The following is a 16,455-nucleotide window of genomic DNA, read 5'->3' on the forward strand; positions in this document are numbered from 1 at the left end:
CATCCGCTGCACCACCTAGCTGTCTCTATTCCTCTAGGACACACTCTGCTCATTCAGTCCTTTTTTTTTTTTAACAAAGAAGTCATAGCATCTTAGATTTGGAGCTGGAAAGGACCTTAGAGGTCATCTAGTTTGACCTCCTTGTTTTACAAATGAGGAAAGTAAGGCCCACAGGATTACTTGCCTAAGGGAACATAGATGATAAAAACCCATAGTGGGATGTGACTACAGAGCTGGTTCTCCTGGGCTTGATCCACAGGGCCTTCTAAAATAGTCTTCTAAGACTACTCTCTGTCTAGGTCATGGGGGCAGCACCTCAGACAGATCCTTCTAACCGCAGGCACTCCCAAGGAACCTGCTCTTGCCATGGAAGCCACAAAACAGTACTACAGAGCAAATTTAAAAAGCAGACGTTCCCTCTTGGTCATTTTACCTGCTGACCCAGAGCTGCTGCCAAATTTCCGCCGGCACTGTCTCCAGAAATGGCTATTCTTGCTGGGTCAACAGAGTACTTCTCTAGGACCTGAGGCTGTAGGAAGTGCTTGGCAGCCCGTTCTAGATCGTAGAGTTGTTCTGGAAAATGGACCCGTGGCACCAGCCTGTATCTGTGGAGACAAAAGACCTATATATTTAAAGATCATGGCAGCCCTGCTCCTGAAAATGACTGATGTGCAGGGAGATGACAGGGAAGGTTGGTTTTGAAAACACTGCATGGCCAACTGCAGATGGGAAAGTTTGTCCACCAAAAAACTACTTTGGTTTGGGGAGGAGTGGGTTGCCTAGCCTTTCATGTGGTAGGTTGCCTCTCTTGTAAGTATACTCATAACTTTTTTGACCTTTTCTAGAAACGACCATAATCTTTCCCACCTGGAAACTTACACAGTCCATGCGCATCCAAATGGGGCCTCACAGACCAATTTCCACTGTTTCCCTGCTTTTACCTCAGTGATGGGAAACCAGACAGCCTGCACAAGACCCCTACCTTTCCCCATTAAACCCATAACCTTGGCTGAATATACTGAGAGGCTTTTGTCCAGCCTATATCATTAAGCTACTCTGCTTGGATTGCCCTGGCATTACCCTTTCCAGACCTGATTTGAAAATAATCTGTTTCATAAGTCTTCCTTTGTGTGAGTTCAAAGCACCATAAGAAAGGCCTAAGCTTTTAAGTTAGGGATTCTTAAACTGGGATCCATGAACTTGTTTTTTAAATATTTTGATAACTTTTTAATAGAATTGGCCTCCTTTGTAATCCTGTATATTTTATGCATCTAAAAGCATCATTCTCAGAAGGGGGCCCATAGGTTTCACCAGCCTACAAAAGGGGCACATGATACAAAAAATAAAAAGGTAAAGAACTCCTGCTTTCCCCATTTCCTGGCCAATCTGATTCATTTGTCCTCTATGTCTAGAACAATAAAAGCATAAAGCCATACAGCTTCCTTTTCAGCACATCAAAACTTTGGGATCATAGACTTAAAGCTGGAAGGGACAGATTTTGGAGGTCATCTAGTCCACCCCCCCCTCATTTTGTAGGCAAGGAAACTGAGACCCACAAATGAGAAGGGAGTTGCCCAGGGATCACACAGGAAGATTCCCATTATTCATTAAGAATGCATTAATATATTATTGGAACTAATTTCCAGAAACCAGTACTTATTTGGAGAATTCCTTGGTTAAGGGATTTCTTAGCCATACTGACAACTTGATGCATTCTGAAACTGTCAGAGAAAATAATTGAATCACTCTGTTGTGTTTAGCCATTATTAGATCTATTGGAAGCAATATTTTTTTAATTATAAAGCTTAATGACCTAGAATTACCACTGTTATTTCTCATAATATCCTCTAACTAGATATATCATATTTTAGTCTATCAATGTTGATCCTTTCCATCCTGATCCTTAATCCAGAAATCAGCAATTTCACTGTCAGACCAGTTCAACAAGCTCAAGACACATCTGCCATACTAGTAAGTGGGACAAGAGTATCAGGATTCAAATCCATTTAAGAGGCAGACTAACATTCCAGTAGCATTTCACCTTGGAGATACTGAGAGAATGTCAGAGCTGGGAAGGACCTTACACATCATGAAATTCCACTCCCTTCTCTCCAGAGACATAGATGTTGACACCATTCCTATGAATTTCGCTGACCTGAAGAAACTACAAACTACAAAGTCTGGGGCAACAGTGATAGGAAATCTGAGTCTTAGAATCAGAGGAATTTTTAGATTAGAGGGAAAGCCCCACAACACTTATTTTACCAAAGAAAGATAGAAATGGAAACCCACAAAGACTGATTGACTCAATCAAGACCACAAATACACACACACACACACACACACACACACACATCCTCATTCATGGTACGTCAGGGCTAAAACCCTAGAGATCTGGTTACCCTCTTCTAGGGAGCATAGTCCCCAAAACGAACCAATCATTTCCACAATGATTATGAAAAATCATCATCCTCCACCCAGATCCAATATGCAAATGAGATATCAAAATGTGGAACTAGAACACAATCAAAGAAAATAAGTAATTGTTTGCTGAAGGGCATGGATAAAGGAAACAACACAGATGTAGCACCTTTGAACAAGGATGTTTTGAAAAAAACACCAAAAGGAGGCCCCTCCACTGCCTGTCTTTCAAGTATCTGAGCCTCCTTCTTCTCTCTGTTCTTAGTGATTACTCAACACTTATCAAAATACAGTTAGGCACTCTGGGCTAGGGGAAGCTCATACTTGAGTAGGAATAGTTTCTACACTTGATCATCCAGCCTTAGCTTGGAAACTACCAATGCAAAGGCGATGGAGGTGGGATGTGGCCACTAGCTTTGGCCGTAGCCATTCCATTTGGGATTGCTCTAAGAGCTGGGAAGTTTTTCCTAGTATCAAGCAACAAACTGTTTCTCAGGGTGTTTTAAACTGAAACATAGAGCACTAAAAAGAACACTGGACCTGGGTTCAAATCTCAGCAATACCACTCAGTGGCCCTGGTGTGACCGTGGTAATCCTCTTAAATGTTTCTGGGTATCATCTGCTTCCTCATCTGTAAAATGAGGATGATAAAAGCATCTACTGCACAGGGTTGAAATTATATATGTAAAGCAATGTGCAAACCTTAAAGTCAGTCAGTCAACAAGTACCTACTGTGTGCCAGGCAACTGACTGTGTTAAGCGCTAGGGATACAAAGAAAACTAAAAACCAGTTCCTGTTCTCCAGGAGCTCACAGTCTAATGGGGAAAACAACAAAAAAATAACTTTATGAATGCTAGCTATTATTATCACATGAGTTGCAGGTGTTTGGGACACTCTGACCCTCTTCTCCCTTTCACTGGTGACCAATTAACTCTCATCAAAATACACTCAGTTGAAATGAGAGGCAAGAGGTGAAAATGGTGCAAAGCCACTAGGTGGCGCCATTGCACATGATGTATTAGATTTGCCCCCAGTCCTTTGAATTCTCAATCTTCCATCTGATATATAACTGCCTAAATAACCATCCAAGTCGCCTTTAGGAAATAAACGCTTGTTGGATCATCAGAAATATTTATCAATGACTTTTTGTCTCCTGACTTAAATACCTTTGTTTCTTCCCTCCAGGAAAGGCAAACCCAATCCTAAGGATAAATGTTCTGGAAATGGGTCTGATGGTTTTAAATTGCGGGTGAAAGAGGAATGAGAAGAAATGAAAGAACCTACTCTCTCAGATTCCATTAAACTCTTAATTACAGTCCAGGTTTCCTGAGAAAGGCCAGCTTCAACGCAGAGCAGTTATGAAATGTGAGAAGCTTCCCGTGCTGTGAAGCGTCCACATCCTTGACCTCCCATACCTTCTCTCAAGCTCCAAACTCAGAGAGCTCACCAAGTGACAGCGCCCATTCATTATCTTTCTGCTTAGGCGGGAGGGGTGGGGGGAGCCAGTGAAACCAGACACTTCACAGTTCCCAGGGACCAAAGAAAACCAAGTATCCAGAAGTATCAGAAATGGAGAGATAAGGCAGCTTCACACTGATAGTTGTAGGGAAGGACCCTGAAGTCTGAGATGCCCAACAAGAAAACATCATGGAGACAGTGTCAAAACAGAGTGGTCAAAGTGGTTGTCTTATCATCTGTCCTGAGGGTTGTGCTCCTACGAGCAGCCAGGAGAATTCTGCCAGGTCATTCTTTAGAAAAAAAGCTACAGTCTGCTACAAGAAATCACATTTTTGGAGCTGGAAGGTACCCAACAGGCCATCTACATTTTACAGAGAAGGCTAGTGAGGCCAAGGAAAAGACACCAAGAATCCAGAGATTAGCCGGCTCTCTGGACAGGGGATGAGGAAAGGCCTTATTTGGACATCAAAATAATGGAAAAAAATACAAGTTATTGCTAAAAACTGAAAATAAAGCTAGTGTGAGAAGGGAAAAACAATCCTGCTGTTCTAGTCAGCCACCTGCCTTTAATTATTGGGCATGCTTCCTTCCAAACAAGAAAAATAAATGTCGAAAACTACTGCAAGATCCTCAGCCTGGCATCTCCAGCCCACCAGAGTCTGCCACCTGCTGTCCTTCACACACTCTCCGTCCCAGTCAGGGCCCCCTAACCATTTGCTAGACATGCCATTCTATTTCCTGCCTGGGCCTTTGCCAAATAGCCACCATAATCATTGTAATAGCTGGCATGTACATAGCATTGTGATTTATAGAAACCCTAGTGGCTTCCTTCACACATGTAAGTACAGAGATGTGTGTGTGTGTGTGTGTGTGTATTTCTTTAAGGTCTGTAAAAACACTTTATAAATATTATCTCATTTGAAGCTTACAACAAATGGGGGGGGGGTGGGGGAGGTAGATGCCATTATTCCCATTTTTGCAGAGGAGGAAACTGAAGCAAACAGGGTTAAGTGACTTGCCCAGGGCGATGTAGCCAGCATGAGGCTGGATTTGAACCCAGCTCTTCCTGACTAGGCGCAGAGCTCTAGCCATTTTGCCACCTGGCTGCCCCACTTCTAAGATGCGCCTTTCTCACCTCTGATTTACAGAAACCCTAGTAGCCTTCCTTCAAGCAGGGCTCAGGCACCACCTCCCCCATAAGACCTATCCTGACTTCCCCTGTTGTCATCCGACCCGAGGTTACTTCGCCTAACTTTGACTATACTTTGTACTAGATTATTTGTAGTACACTCGGATCTCCTCAGTTGAACATAAGCTCCTTGAGGACAGGGCTTATTTTTTTTTCTTTCTATCTGAAGAACCTAGCATAGTGGGTTTGATTCCTTTGGTATAGATAACTTCTCCACAACTCATCCCGCTTATAGTTGCCTGAAACAGTGGTTTTCAACATCTGGTCTGGAGACCCTAGAGGGTTCCCAGATCCTTTCAGGGAGTCCCTAAGGTCAAAACTGTTTTAATAATAATAATAATACCAAGACCCTTTAATTTCTTTTTTTTGTTTGTTTTTGTTTTTTGGCAGGGCAATTGGGGTTAAGTGACTTGCCCAAGGTCACACAGCTAGTACATGTGTCAAGTGTCTGAGGCCAGATTTGAACTCAGGTCCTCCTGACTCCAGGGCCCGTGCTCTACTCACTGCGCCACCTAGCTGCCCTGATACTTTAATTTCTAACGTAGCAAATATCAATAGATATTATATAACCCACATAAACAAAAGCTCTTGGGTGGGGGGTGGGGCATGGAGTCTTCAATAATTTTTTTAGAGAATAAAACGGGTCTTGAAACCAAAAAGTTTCAGAACCACTGGTCTAGAGCACCAAAATGTTAGGTGACTTGTCCAGGGTCACACAGTCAGTTTGCATCCTAGGTGGGGTCTCCTAGCTCGCAGGCTAGGGCTCCAACAAATTCCACTTCTCTTGGGAAAAAGTAAGTACTTAATGAATGTAATTGAATTATACTAAAACCAAACCAAGGCTTAGATAGTGAAACAGATTTGTATGTTCATGAGCAGTAATTCCTGATTCAAATTATTTTGGGGCTGTGTCCAATAATTCTTAAAACTATTAATTTATTGCAGATTGAAGCACACTTTTTATTTACTTTATTTTTCTTGGGGTTTTTTAGTCTCTGTTTTCTTTCACAATATGACTAACATGGAAATGTTTTGCATGACTGCACATGTATAACCTACATCAAATTACTTGCCTTCTCAACGATGAGAGAGGGAAGAAAGGGAGGGAGAGAATTTGGAACTCAAAAATTTTTTAAAACAAAGGTCAAAAATTGTTTATACATGTAATTGGGGGAAAAATAAAAATTTAAAAAAAAACTATCAATACGTTTTTTTCAACATATGCTATGCAACAGTTTTAGGTGGAGGAACAGTGAAAAGAAATATTGCCTTAAAAAAAAACAGAAGAAAGAAATGCACACAAATTATATGCTTAAAAAAACCCAGCCCAACTCACTGGTGAATAACAGATGTGAAATGTGGCTTGACAGGGAGAGAGGGTGGGCAATTAGACACTAGACATCAAATTAGGCTGCAAAGGAGAGAACAAAAAGCTTGAGATAGAGATAAGGAAAAGAAAAGTACCACAGTGGAATGAGACAGTTTGCCACATGGTCGCTACAGAATAGAGCTGGGATTTTCTAGACTCTGAGGCTCCAAAAAGGCCAGCACCATTCCCAAGACGACCAGAGACTGGCTGCCTCCCTCTCTTCTTTAAAAAAAGAAATGTTACAAAGAACCTCAGGGAAAAGAAAAAGGGAACAAAGGAGTAAGTTTTCTTGGAAGTTATTTTATCTATAACCTTGTACAAAAATAATCAGAGCCTGAATTGTGAAATAGAACTAGGGAGGTGTAGAATTTCCTAGCCCTTCAGGGTTGGGCCCTCTCTGGCCATTCTCATGGGAATTTGCAAAGGAACAGGCATAGCATGCAATGAATTTTGCAGGGTGAAATGTAAACAAAGTGCTTGGAATTTTAGGATCCTTCCCTCAAATCCCCAGGTCAGTCATTTTCTATGGGACCATTACAATTTTTGAAGGAGGAGACCTCCCACTTGCCTTTAGACCAGCTGATCCTAAACTGAGGTCCGTAGACCTAATTTTATTGTTTTACAAACTGCATTTTAATATAACTGGTTTCCTTAGCAATTCTATATATTTTATTTTATGCACTTAAAATCAGCATTCTAAGAAGGACTGTAGGGGTTTCCCCAGATTGCCACCACTTAGCACAAGGCCTGGCACATAGTAGACCCCTTAATAAATATTGATTGATCGATTAAAGGGGTCCAGGACACAAAATAGGCTGAGAATCCCTGGATTAGGTTAAAATACAAAGTCTGCCATTTGGCATTTAAAGTCATTTGAATGTAGCTCCAGATTCTTCTTTTCCTTGTTTGTTTTTAAACTCTGTTTTAAATTTCCTCCCATGGAAAATAAGCTGCCTTAACTAGAAACTTTCTAAACCCCTTCCTGCTCTAACTCTAGGATAAGGAGAGAAATTTGAAACGTTGCTCACAGACACATAAAATTGAAAGCTGGTTTGAACTGGGTTGGTGTAAGAGAAATTCAAGGTGGCATCAGTGTGAGTACTACTGCCATAGACATTGACCTCTCCATGCATTAATAATAGTCTTTCTGATTTTCTCTTTCTCTCCCCCTCTCCGCTCCCCTTCCCCCCAAAAATTATCTTTTAGTGGCCAATTTTCTGGTGATAACTTTTCCAAATTTAGCTAGGTTGTCCAGCAGGTAATGGATGCATGTTCTATCACTAGGTCCCATACTCTGAGCTTCCTGGCTTGATAGGATCTGCCCAAGTTTACAGTCCACTCCTGGAGATGGTACATAAAACAAGGCATCAAAGGGCTTTAGTGGAAGTTGAGGGTTGGGAGCAGGGTTTATATTAGGCCCGAGTTAATACCAAGAGACAACTGGAAACCATTGTGTTAACCAACACAGCTCTCATGGGGTAATGTCCCACAGGTGAGATTATTTTTAAAAATGAAGCCTTCAGCAGCTAGATCTTATAAGTCCTAAATTCCCTGTGGATCCTTAATCTAGGGATTCTTTGTTTGCTTTGACACTGGAGACAGACAAGGTTAGGTCAGGGTACTTACCTGACCAGTCGACCCAGGTAGCCTGTGCTTCAGCTCTCAATCCCCAGGGGCAAAGTTGGGCTACCTTTCCTTTAATTTTTCTACAAATGCTGGAGCTAATATGTGCTGGGACTCATCATAGAAGATGGCCCTGGGGGAGGTGACCTTGGGGGGACCCTCGACTTCTCTTTGGACCCTTCTTTCCTCATGACAAAAACTGTTAATAGAATTGTTAATAGAATGACAGATAGAAGATTGTTTAATACCAAATGTAATATGGACTGCCACTCCCTTAAATGATCCTTGTGATGCCAGAACTTCAGGAATGTCCTTACATTTCTATGCTTGTTTAGGCTGAGTTATAAGTCCCCCCACCCAGAGATGTTACTTTGCAAAGGAACCTAGTTGCAGCTGGATCTCAGCTTCTAATGATCCATTAGGATTCACGGCATGACGAGCAAAATGGCCAGAATGCAGCGGATTTCCTTGCCCACAGCCATTAGGGTGTTGTGACCAGGCCTTGCTACCTGGGTCTTGGAGTTGGGAGATCTATTGTGTTCTGTACTCCTGGGACCTCCCCCAGGGTGGCAGGTTTGCTACTGCATTATCTCAGTTAAAGATGAGTTATTCCTCAACTCACAGCTTTGATTTATTTCAGGACTTGACACTCGTGTAAGCTGGTAGGGGGCAGGGTTGGACTGGATAATCTCTAAGAATCCTCCCAGCTCTAAAATACCCCATTTATCCCTTGAGAAATACTTACTCAATTGAGATAATGACAGCGTTCAGTTCCTCGGCCATAGTTGAACAGAGATCATCATAATAGCTAATTCCTAGAATAGACAGAATGATTGGTGGGAGATCTACCATATTTTAAGTCATCCACTGCTCTTAAATCATAATAAGCATAGGGGCTTCTGGGACCAGCCTTGGACTTTTATCACCTCAACACAATCTCACCAAAGGCAGACTGCTCAGTTTGAAAATCAAATGCCAAGATTCAATCTTTGCATAGTGCTTGGAACACAGTAAGTGCTTAGTAAATATTTGTTGACTGACTTATTGGTTGACCCTGTTGACATTTCATGTCTGAAATGAAAGAAATCTTCCTAAGCAAGATGTAAAATCCAGTGTTTCAGCTCTCCTTTCAGTAGAAATAGAATTCGGTAGGACAGTCAGGTATTTCTTTTAGGAGGCTGGGAAGGAGGACAACCCAACCAGCTTCAGACCTGAACTCAGCCCCACCCCCACCTCTGTCCCTTGCACATTTGGTCTTTGTCAGAGCCAAGTAGTTTGTTTTGTTTCCGGGTAGGGTTTTTGATACACAGTCTGCCTTTGTGTTCTACCTCCTACATAGCCAGACCTTCTGGCTAGCTGCCTTTGTACTGGTCATCTACCTCGCCTGGGAGGCATCTGTATCTCCATCACTCACGTTTACATGGCACTTACCATGTGTTAGGACCAGGCACTCACTGTGTTAAAATGCAGCCCAAGCACCACCTTTTGCAAGAAGCCTTCCCTGATCCCTCTCCTTCATACTTTATGGTGAATTATTTTCTACATGTTAACATTGACTCACTTTTTTTTTTAAAGGTAATCAAACTTAAGCGACTTGCCCAGGGTCACATAGCTAGTAAGTATCTGAGGTCACATTTGAACTCTCTATCCACTGCGCCACCTAGCTAGCTATTCTCAGGGTCACACAGCCAACACATGTCAGAAGTGGGACCTCAAGACCCCTTTCTAGCTCTACATCTACAAGGGTTAGATGGCTCCCCTGCCAAAGTGCTGTGAGTCCCTTATGCTCTAGCAGGGACCCTCTCTCTGTACCTCCAAAGCTCCTAAGACAAGTGTCTGCCCTGTACAGGCATTTGGACAATCTTTGTGGAGTGATACTGAATGAAAGATGACCCAAAGCCCAGGTCGAACTGGGATGATCCCAGGTTTTTGCTGTTTAATGGACAGGTAAGTTCTTGTATGATGTGAAGTCCAACCAAGAGGTGCTGAAAATTACTCTGCTGAAAATACTGATACTCAATTGCCATTTTAACATGCTAACGGTAATTCCCATGTGATGCCGTGGATGTCAGGATGCGGTCTACAACTTAGCTTGGAGCTTGGAGTAGGTGGAGGCTTAGGGACAAGGTAACTTCCATAAAAGATCCTTGAAGCCGATGGAGTCCCCCGAGGCACTCCAGGAAAGCCTGTCCTAGCAGCCCTTCTCCATCACCATTGCTGCTGGGCTGAGTCTGGGGTTATGGGGCACAGATTTAGAGTTGAGAAGCCATCCAGTCCAACCCTTTCCTTTACAAAAGGAAGGGTAGAAAGGCATGAATCATAGATTGGGAACTAGAAGGGACCTTAGAATTCAATCCCCTAATTTTACGATGAGAAAACTGAGACCCAAAGAAGCCAGGTGACTTATCCAAGGTCATAAGGATTAATTTGTGGCAGGGCAAGGATTTAAATCCCACTGAGTCCAAATCTGGGCATATTTCTCCTGTACCATGATACCCTCAAGGTTTAGGGTAGGGTTGGTTTTTTTTTTTTGGCAGAAAGTATGGGGGTAAATGTGGTTGTTAGATGTTTTGTTTATTATAATTGGTTTTATTTGGAGGAAATGTTTTTAGATACTATCAACAGGTTCACAATTACTGTGCTCAAGGCACAGCCTATAGACTCTGCTTTGAAGAAACAAAAACAAAACCCACGTGAACTAACAAAACACCGCCCTTGCATAAACTCCATCCAAAGCCACCAGAGGTTTTCTAAAACATACTTGCACTTGCCAGGGCCCATCCTCCTCCATGGATGTAAATAATACCACTTTTCAATGGTTCTCTGGCCTTTGGGAAACCTTCAAAAACTCTGACTTCAACACCGTCAAAATCAGTATCGGTAATCTGAACTTTCGGAGACGACGATGCGCTTTTCCTGCCGAAAGAGACGATGATGAAATTCAGGGCGATGAGATGATGGCTGAGGCCCACATACTGGATCAGATGACTCTGAAAAGCAAAGCAGAGGATTAAGGAGGAGTGCTCATGTCGACTTCATCAGAAGCTCACCAACTCTGGTGCATAAGGAATCCTTATTTACTGAGCGAGTGCCCAAGAGAAAATGGGGCTGGGCCTGACACATGGGGAGGAAGGGCAACTAGCAATTACACAGTGCTTTGAGGTTTGCAGAGCTCTTTACCTATGTCATGTCATTTGGCCGTCACAATAACCCTGTGAAGTAGGTGCTGTTACCCCCATTCCACAGATGGGGATACGGAGTCTGAGGAGAGTTAAGTGACTTGCCCATGGTCACACAACCAAATAAGTGGATGAGGCAAGATTTCAACTCAGTTCTTCCTGACTAAATGTGACACATTCTGTTCACTGCCTTTCGGTGGACAGTGTCTATAAGGTGTATACAAGTCACACACACTCACACGATACCTGGTTATCTGACGCTCACACTCCAATAGCAAAAGGCATAGATGATAATAACTCCCATTTATGCAGTGTGTTTCTATACAGTGTCTCATTTGAGGCTCACAACACTCCTGTGGGATAGGAGCTATGATTATCTTTCTTTTTTGAGGTCCAGAGAAGTTAATTGACTAATCCAGGACCACGTGGGTAGTGAGTGTCTGAGGCAGGATTCAAACACAGATCTTCCTGACTCCAAAGTCCACAAGAGCACATTGCCCAAGGTGACACATACCCACCCACCAAAGCACCGCAGTAGGCCAAATGTATACATATATATGTGTGTGTGTATATATATATATATACACACATATATATGTGTATATATATACATATATATGAATATATGTGTATATATATACATATATATGAATATATATGTATATATATATAATATATTCACATTGTTTGTCAGCATTACATTGTAATGTCAATCACTACCTAACTTTTTCCTTTCACAAGAACTTAATAAACAAACATTAAGTTGCCTGCTGTGCTGGGCACTGTACTGAATACTTGGAATATAAAGATTTATTTAAAGGACAAATCTTTGTCCTTACAGAACTTATAGTTGAATGAGGAGGGGAGAGGTGGGGAGAGAAGGAACGGGGGGCAAGCACAAATCAGTATGATACAACCAGTCAGTCGTTCAAAAAGCATTTATTAAGCACCTACTATGTGCCAGGCACTGTGATAAGCGATGGAGATTCAAAGGCACTGGAATTAAGGGGATCCAGAAAGGCCTCCTCTCGAAAGAGGAATAGAAGGTGGAAGGACAGCGACCAAGAAGATCCAGATGACAAGGGATCAGGGTACGGAAAGGTCACTTCCCCTTGGGGAGGCCGGAGAGGGCTTCTGGCCAGAAGTGACATCTCAGGCGGGTTTGAAGGAAGGAATTGACTTCAGAAAGAGGTGAGGGGGGAGTCTGTCGTCTGGAGGCTAATCTAAGCAAAGTTGTCCAGACAGAAGCGCGCAGGACAAGAAGGAAGGATGAAGGATGATCCAGTGGCCAGGATGGAGAAAGCATGACAAGGTTGAATCCGCAGAAGTTTGGAAGACTGCCAGAATGGAAAGAGGAGAGGGTCTGCTTTTGTAACTTTTGTTGGCCATGACTCTGCTGACAAAATTCTTGTTCAGAAATGGCACACCACTGTGTTAATGGGCATAACTGTGAAGTGAAGAAGATCCTTTCAAAGCAAGAGATACAGTCTACTGACTCACAAAGGGGTTGGGGAGGGGGCTCCAGCAATTTCACGTATGGGTTGTAAAAGAAGCTTTGGAAAGGATGGAGAAAATTTTGGCTGTAGTGGAAACTGTGGTGGAAGGGGTGGTGACTGTGGTATAAGCAGAGGCAGTTATGGAGGTGGAGATGGTGGACCTAATGGGATGAATGGAGAAAGTGGTAACCATGGAGATGTTGCTGGTTCCAAGAGTAGAAGGGGTTATGATGGTGTTAGATGAGGATGTGGAAACCAAGGAGGTAGATGTGTGTGGTGGTGCTGGTGGAGGAGGATGTGATGATTACAGTGAAGAGAGATATTTGGTAACTATGGTAACACTGGGAACTAGTGATTCAGAGATCCTAGTGGGCAGCAGCAACCAAACTATGGCTCCATGAAAGGAGCAGGTTGGGGTAGAAGGAGCTCAGACAGTCCCCGTCATTGTGGTTATGGATCTGGTGGTGAAAGCAGTGGCTGGGGGGTAGCAGAAGTTTCTAAAGACTCATCACTCTTCTTTCACAACACGACTAATGTGGAAATATGTTTAATATGATTGTACTTGCATCACCTATATCAGATAGCTTGCTGTCTTGGGGAGAGGAGGGAGAAAAATTTGAAGCTCAAAATTTTACAAAAACGAATGTTGAAAACTACCTTTACATGTCATTGGGAAAAATAATATTAAGGAAAAAAAACTCATCACAAAAGGGTCACATTTTTTGAGGAACAGAGGGTAAAGAATCATGAGGAAAGTTACTGAATACTTGGAGACAGTCATCCCAACGCATTAGAGGAACTATAAAAATCGACCACAAAAGGAACAAGAATCTCTGGTCAGAAAAGTCATTGCTCAACCACGATAATTCTACTGAAACAAGCAAAAGCTTAAAGCATTAAATGTCAGTTTAATTAGGAAATCCTTCTTGTTCATGCCTATCATAGCAAACGTTTGCCAAAAGGGCAACTAAGTCGTGTCTCAGAGATGGGAGTTCCTAAGGTCACTGAACAAACCACCGTAGCTTTATGTGTTCTTCTCTTTTCAACAGACTATACCTTGAGTCTTTGATGTCAACAGTAAACAACAGTCAGGAATTTTTACTTTTCAACATTTCTGCAGTTCAGATTTTCTGTATTTTAGTGGAAAAACTTTAACGAAATGTGGTTTCGAAGGTCTGTCCATAAATAGTTTGCATGCCAGGAGGCAGAGAGACAGAAAAGACTCAGATCCCTCTCACACATTGGCTGTGAGACCCTGGGCAAGGGTCCTAGATAGCTCTCTAAGGTGGGATGGCAAGGGTCCCAGACAGCTCTCTAAGATGGGAAGATGAGGAGAAGAACCTGACCTTTAATGGAAGGAGTTCCCCACCAGGTCCAGTTGAAAAAAAATTTCTAAGTTGAAAATCAGAACTAAAAAAGGAAAGTCGAAGCTACCTACCGCAGACAAGCACTGAAACAATAGGGTGTCTATGGAGCATGTGTGCATATGCATGTGGTATAGACACCCCAGATTTGGAGGCAAGGAGGTCTTGCACTGAATCTTGCCTCAGACACTAGCTGTGTGACCCTGGGTGGCTCTTCAGTTTCCCCATTTTTTTAAATGAGAGGGTTGAACTTGTTGATCCCTCAGGCCCCTTCCCCACTTTAAACCCTACAGCTTTTTCCCCCATATCCTCCATGAAAGGGGAAAGGACAGTGTGGTTTGTTTGTATGGGCATCCCTAGAACTCAGCACCATGTCTGGCATATACACAGATAAAGCATTTATTAAGACCTTACTATCTATCATCATATGTTCAGTCAATTGAGACCAAATTCAACACTCTGAGGATGCTTACTTAATTACTGACTAAAACCACTGATGGGGGTTGGTGATTTCCAAGTCTGGTTTTACAAATAATCCCCAAGGGTATCTCTAGTGTGCCAAGGGTGGACCAAAACCCATCAAAGCAAAGCCTTTAGTTCCCTTTATGGGGTGACTAGCTTGATGATTTTTTAAAAGTGCAATGTTTGGCACTTTTAGGGGAAGAAGGATATTTTTTTAAAAATCAAAGGATAATGAATTGAAACTTCACAAAGGCTTCTAATCACTGGTCTAAAATGTCACTGCGGGAAGAACCATGTCTATTAATGCTTCCCAGTTTAAAAAAAAAGTTCATGAGAAAAGCTCTAGCAATAGGGGGTGGGGGGAGGAAGAAGAGAAAGAGGAAAAAGAAGGTATAAATAATCAAGAGAGAAGATCTATAAAAAGGAACGGACTACCCTCTCTTCTCTCTGGGTCCCATGTTGAGGTCAGGTAGTTCCTTCCACTTCCAAATGGGGAATGTCAAACAGAAAAAAGACTGACCAAATAAACCAGGGGAACTAGGGCAGGCATCCTAGGCTTCCCAGGGGTAGGGAAAGTAAAGAGATCAAAGAGGCAGCCTGTCCTATGTATTCATACAATCCTCTTCCTACTCATCCAGGCCCCATCCCTGCAACAACCAGATCTGATGGGGGAAGAGGGTGTGATTGATGGATGAGAGGAGTTTGTAGGGGCGTCCTGGAAGAGAGTTGCAAAAAGAAGCCTATGCTAAAGATTCCCAAAGCCAAGATGAAACTGCCACCTCTCAGAGCAAGATGACCAAGGGGCAGTAAGCATTTAAATGAGTTTGTATTTAAGAGATGCTAAAGATCTGCCTTCAAATTCTGCCCTTCCTTCCTTCATTCATTTACTGGATATTGATGGAATACAGAGAGAGCTCTGCACTGGGGAGGACAAAGCTTAGATAGGACATATGTCCTCAGTAATTCTCAAATCTGGTTTTGGAATCAATATTCTTAGAGGATCTCCAGTGAACCAAGAGCTTTCCAAAATCCTCAAGAGAAAAATCCCTTTACGAAGCAACTGGCTTGATGATTTTTTTTTCAATGCAACATCCAACAATTACAGAGGGGAAAAGTCCATGTCCTCACTGGGTATAGTATGATAAGGGGATTAGACACAAAAAGAATTACAAATAATATGAATTATTATACAGTGCCCTGGAAGAATGTGGCTCGACATCTTGATGCTTCTAGATTCACATATGCACACGTTTATTTCTAGACTAAAAATTTCAGGGAAGGTGCAGGTCATCATTAGGAGAGGGTATTTTCTCATCTGGGAGTTCCCGATACCAGTGGAATCACAGGTTGAGACTCTATCCTTCTGTACATTAGAGAGGTACAGAAACACAAAATCATGGAACTTCAGAACTGGAAGATACTTTGGAAGGCCATCTATTCCAACCCCCAAAGTGAGATACAGGCAGGGTAAATGCCCTCAATCACAGAGGCAGTACATGACAGAGGTAGTGCCCCTAAACTCCAAAAGCCATTCTCCATGATACCACATCATGACTTGATGACTGCACAGCTGATTGCCATTACTAAAACACTGATTCAATAAAATCTGAATTAGCCACTAACTGGCAGAATTTCAGACAGTATAACACAGGTCTTTTCAAGAAAGAGTAGAATTCTTAGAACCCTCAGTCTGAACATTACTATTTAAGGTTGTTTTTATTTTTCCCTTCAGAAGTGTCTTGTATGACCCTGTCTAGTTCCTGAAACCACAGCCATTCTCTGTTTGTGCTTCTCACTGAAACCCCCAGAGGGTGGAGAGTTTTCCTGGACTGAGTTGAGTATAGCCCCACGACCCCAGGATCTACCCTGCTGACCCTTCCCTATCTCCCCAGA

The 16,455-nt window shown here is 42.5% G+C and overlaps 1 protein-coding gene across 1 annotated transcript in view; it reads right to left on the reverse strand.

Annotated features, from left to right (window-relative positions):
• The window catches only part of NCEH1 (neutral cholesterol ester hydrolase 1), a 52,499-nt gene that overhangs the window by 5,189 nt on the left and 30,855 nt on the right, over positions 1-16,455 (reverse strand). Inside the window, exons 2-4 of the mRNA XM_036757656.1 lie at positions 10,823-11,051; positions 8,807-8,876; positions 434-605 (exon numbers count right to left, since the gene is read on the reverse strand). Coding sequence (XP_036613551.1) covers positions 434-605; positions 8,807-8,876; positions 10,823-11,051 — 471 coding nt within the window. The remainder of the gene's footprint in view (positions 1-433; positions 606-8,806; positions 8,877-10,822; positions 11,052-16,455) is intronic.

This window comes from Trichosurus vulpecula, chromosome 4, assembly GCF_011100635.1.
Source record: "Trichosurus vulpecula isolate mTriVul1 chromosome 4, mTriVul1.pri, whole genome shotgun sequence".
Classification (NCBI taxonomy): Eukaryota; Metazoa; Chordata; class Mammalia; order Diprotodontia; family Phalangeridae; genus Trichosurus; species Trichosurus vulpecula.